Source organism: Haliaeetus leucocephalus, unplaced genomic scaffold, assembly GCF_000737465.1.
Source record: "Haliaeetus leucocephalus isolate CR32 unplaced genomic scaffold, Haliaeetus_leucocephalus-4.0 Scaffold186, whole genome shotgun sequence".
Taxonomy (NCBI): domain Eukaryota; kingdom Metazoa; phylum Chordata; class Aves; order Accipitriformes; family Accipitridae; genus Haliaeetus; species Haliaeetus leucocephalus.
The window spans coordinates 886,050-890,238 of record NW_010972622.1 but is presented as its reverse complement, the minus strand read 5'-3'; the positions used below and the strand labels follow the sequence as shown (position 1 = coordinate 890,238).

The window sequence follows — 4,189 nt, the reverse complement described above, 5'->3', positions numbered from 1 at the left end:
TCAGCCCCCCCCCCCCAAGCAGGGACTCGATACACTCCTCCCCAGCCCATGCCCTGTGTTTGTGTGAACCCCCCCTGTCCAATGCCCCCGGCAGCCGGAGCTGGCCCCCCACCATGTGCCAGCCCCGGACACTCACAGGTATTGGGCACTTCTGTACAAACAACGACAAAATGCAAAATAAATGTTTTTATTAACAAATCTGGAGCCTCCCTCTCTCTGGCCCCAAGGTCCCCTGGGGCAGCACCCCAACCCCTGGGCTGTGCTCTGCTGTTGGATTTAGCCGGGGGTGGGTCAGGGGATGGTGCTCCCACCCTACCCAGGGTCTGCCCCGCGTCCCCAGGCCCTGTTATGGCTTTGCTGGGGCCGGCACAGTGCCGCTTGGCAAGCTGGCAGCACCAGGCTCAGTGGTGTCCGCAGGTGCGAGCCTGGCTTGGAGTTGTGGGTGGGGTCTCAGCATGCAGGCCTCCCCTGCCCCAGCTCCCCTCTCCCATGGCTGCCAAATGAGGACCAGGAAGCTGCTTACCCTTGAAAAATGCTCTTTATTGGCCTGTAAAAGCCCTTCCTTGGGCAGCAAGGCCAGGGTGCCCTCGGTGGTGGGGATGGAGCAGGGGGGAGCTGGGGGGCTGGGGGCTGGCAGCTCAGGGACCCCCTGCCCCCCTCCCCCAGGTGGGCGTTTTGGCCTGGTGGAGCTGGAGGGCCCCCACATTTCCCCACTGAAGGTAAGGAAAGGTGAGCCGGAACCAGAGGAACGCAGGGGATGGTGGGGGCCATGGGCCATCCTGGTCCCCGCAGTGCCGGCACCTCAGCCTACAGCAGGTGCTGGGGCTGCAAGGGCTTGGGGGTGGGGGGGCAGCACAAGCTGCCCTGTCCCCACCCTGTGCGTGTGACTTGTGCAAACTGTGCGACATCGGGTTTGGTGGCAGAGCGGGCGCTGCCGGGGGTCCCTCGGCCCCGGTGCCCGGCCATGGTGGCTGCGGGCAAGGGGCCAGGCAGCAGCTCCGCTCCCGGGGCGCAGGGGAGGGTTTCCTCCCTGTGCCTTTCTCCTTTCCTTTTGTTCCTGGAAGAGCTGGGGGAGGAGGGGGCCCCCAGCAGCTGGCCCCCATCCTTCCCTGGCCACTTGCTGCCTCACCCAGGCACGGCTGCTGGCCCAGGAGCTGCCCTGCCGCTGGGACCCTCCGGCCTTGTCAAGGACTTAAAAGGAACAAAAGGAGGTGTGGGGGGGGGAAAGAGCTCCCAAGAACTAAAACCAAATTTAAAACCAAAATCGGCTACAAAACCAGGGAGTCCAGCGCTGGGACGCAGCTCCCGCAGCGTTGCGGTGGGGCTGGGGGCTCACAGCAGCCCCCTGTGCTCACAGGAGCATCACCTCTTGCCCCCCAGGGCCAGGAGGGAAGCTGAGGCAACGGCAGCAGAGATGCACTCAAATAAATATTTAGGAGGGAGGGTGCAGGGTGGGCGGCCCGGGGGCCCTGGCACAGTCCATGGTGGCCGGGCCGCCCTCACGTCTGGTGGACCTCGTGGAACATGAGCTCCCTGGGGATGCGGGTCTCGGGACCGAAGTTCTTGGCTGCCCGGCGCTCGAAGGCTGCCACCATCTGCTTGACCACCTCATCGAAGAAGACGGTGGCCAGCTGGGAGTGCAGCAGGGAGCGGAACTCGAAGGAGATCTGGGGAGGAGAGGGGGGTGGCGTGAGCCCCCGGCAGGGATGGCGGCGGACGGGCAGGTCTCCGCAGCAGGAACCATCTGTCTCCCCCATCCTCCCCGGGGGCCTCACGGCTGGATCCTGTCCAGAGCAGGGTCTTACCGAGAAATCCACGGTGCTGGTGCGGGGGTAGCCGGGGATACCGGGACTGAAGCGCCAGTTTGTCTCCAGGTGGTTGAAGAGGCGCCCGTCCGTGCAGACGGCCTGGGGAGGGGGAGCGGCCGGTCAGGGGGGGCCCCGAGGAGTCAGCCAGGATGGTCCGCCTGCCGCGCCGGGGCCACGCTCACCTTGACGAGGTGGGGGCGGACGAGGGTGACGATGGAGGTGTAGCGCTCCACCACGGGCGGGAAGCCCACCTCCAGCTGGGCCTTGACGTGGCCCGAGCGCTTGGAGACCACCACCGACTTCTTGCACCAGGGCACGAAGTTCTTGTAGTCCTCCACGTTGGAGACCACGTCGTACATCTCCTGCATGGAGTACCTGGGGGCAGAGCAGGTGTTGCAGCCGGGGCCGCAGGGCCCTCACCAACTGGCCAGTGGGGAAGCTGCCGCACCTACCCAATGATACGCCGCTCCGAGTACTCCTTCCGCTTGTTGGTGAGGTTGAGGAAGGACCGGCTGGGCTGGGTCCGGGGCTCCCACTCGGTGCTGCTGGCTGGCCGGCCGAACCGGCTGAGCCGGAGGCCACACAGGGCCGTGTGCCTAGGCGGGAGACAGGTGTTAGCGGAGGAACCGTCACCGCGCCGGGTAGCGGAGCCAGCAGCGAGCCGCTGGCCCGAGTGGGGCAGGCCCCCCGCCCCAGGATGACCATGACATTGGGCCCCTTCCAGACCTGCCCACGTTCCTCCCAGGATGGGACTCGGTCCCAGAGTAGGGAGTGAATCGGGGACAAAGCAGGCACCCGTGGCCAGCCTCAGCCCTCCTGCCCGGGGAGGGCCGCAAGCCGGCGGGGAGAGGCCGGGGAAGTCCAAGCGCTTGTCCCAGGGCTGCTGTTGCGCAAGAGGAGGAAGGGCAGGGAAACCTGACCTCAGGGACACCTAATCCGGAGCAGCGGAGCGGGGACAACTGCCCGTTACCCCCCGCTGCCCCTCCCCAGCTCCACCCCAGCCCTGCTCTGGGCTCCAGCGGCAGCACAGAGCCCTGCTCGGCCCAGACCTTCTCCCTCCTTCGTGTCCCACCCTGGCCCCATCTCATCCCTCAGGTGTGGCACAGATGGTGCTGGTGCTGCCGGTGCGAAGGGATAACGCTCGCCACTTCCTTAAGGAGAGGCCAAGCCCCAAAGGCACAGCAGGGTCTGGGGTGGCATGTCGCCCAGCCCCGGAGCTGCGGCAACAGCAGCAGGGTCCTCCCACGGTGCCACCGTCAGCTCCTTCAGCTGCTTTTCACCAGGCCAAGCCCCGGCAGCTGGTCCCCGCCAAGCACCGGGAAGATGACGGCTCCGGCATTGCGGTGGCGGGCTGTAACCCTGACCACGCCGGTGCTGGTGGGGCTCCAGGTTGGGGCTGGCCTCACAGGGCTCCCTCCTACAACAGCCGTAACTGGCAGCACTCAGTGCCCACAGGACAGCACGGGTATTTTTAGATGTGCCTGCACGCAGGTCACACCGGCTCTCCTCCAGGACTGGTGGCCCAGGGAGAAAGGTCCCGCTTCTCCCAGGAGCCATGGGATGTTCCTGTGCCAAGAGGAGTCACCTGGGGCATTTGGCAGCCCCCGAGCTCCCAGAATAGCTAGGGCGGTGTAGCGGAACAGTTGGTGCACTTGAGTTGCGTGAACCCCGGTTGTGGCCCTCAGCTGCACAGTGCCAGGAGTCCCCAGGAGCGCTGGGACCCCGCAGATGCGGCTGCGCCGCTGGTCCCTGAGGTGATCCCCCTCTTCCTCACATGCTCACACCGCAGCTCTGCCCGGCAGCGCTCGGTGCCATACGTGCACCGTGACGGGGCTCAGGAGAGTCGGCACCTAAACCAGCACCACGGCACAATGCCGTGGCTGCTCCCACACCGCTGACCCGGCCAGCAGTGAGGCTGGCCGCCCGGGGCTCGCGAGAGCCACCTTGTCCTCGAGCGCCTAGTGCCGGCCCCGAGCTGGCAAGAGTGACAGCGGCGCTGGCAGCGTGGCCGGGCGCAGAGGTCAGTGCCGGCAGGGGACACAGCAGGGTGGCCTGAGGTCTCCCGGACTCTCCGCTCGCCCAAGCGAACCATGACACCGGCGCCCGACCTGCCGATGCGACTGTCATCGCTCCCGACCCAAGAAGAAGGTGTTGGCACCCGCCCGGACCCCCGCGGCCGCCCGCCCGCGCCTGGGGGGGTGGCCCTCGTCCCCACACCGGGTTTGCCCCAAGGTCAGGCCCCAGCCGAGGCCCCGGGCTCCCCCGCAGGCAGCGAGTCCCCCCCCTCCTGCCCGGGGGTCTTTGCCGGTGACCCCTGGGCCAGTGGCACCGCCGACCCCCCCTGAGGCCGCGGGCGTCCCCGGACCCTCCTTCCCGGCCCC

General features: G+C 67.3%; 1 protein-coding gene across 1 annotated transcript; it reads right to left on the bottom strand.

Moving 5' to 3' along the window:
• Positions 1–226: 226 nt before the first annotated feature.
• Positions 227–3,900, bottom strand: COQ10A (coenzyme Q10 homolog A (S. cerevisiae)). Its single transcript, XM_010565181.1, has 5 exons — positions 3,877–3,900; positions 2,261–2,739; positions 1,991–2,183; positions 1,806–1,907; positions 227–1,667 (listed from the first exon to the last, which is right to left on the bottom strand). Exons 1-5 carry the CDS (start codon positions 3,898–3,900, stop codon positions 1,500–1,502), a joined length of 966 nt encoding a protein of 321 aa, XP_010563483.1. The 3' UTR covers positions 227–1,499.
• Between the last annotated feature and the right edge of the window lie 289 nt (positions 3,901–4,189).

Excerpts from the sequence above, each read along its gene's own strand:
- COQ10A (XM_010565181.1), bottom strand. The coding sequence starts at position 3,900 with ATGGTTCGCTTGGGCGAGCGGAGA. Across the intron at positions 2,184-2,260 it reads TCGGAGCGGCGTATCATTGG|GTACTCCATGCAGGAGATGT; the intron begins GTAGGTGCGGCA and ends CTCTGCCCCCAG. Across the intron at positions 1,668-1,805 it reads CCAGCACCGTGGATTTCTCG|ATCTCCTTCGAGTTCCGCTC; the intron begins GTAAGACCCTGC and ends TCTCCTCCCCAG.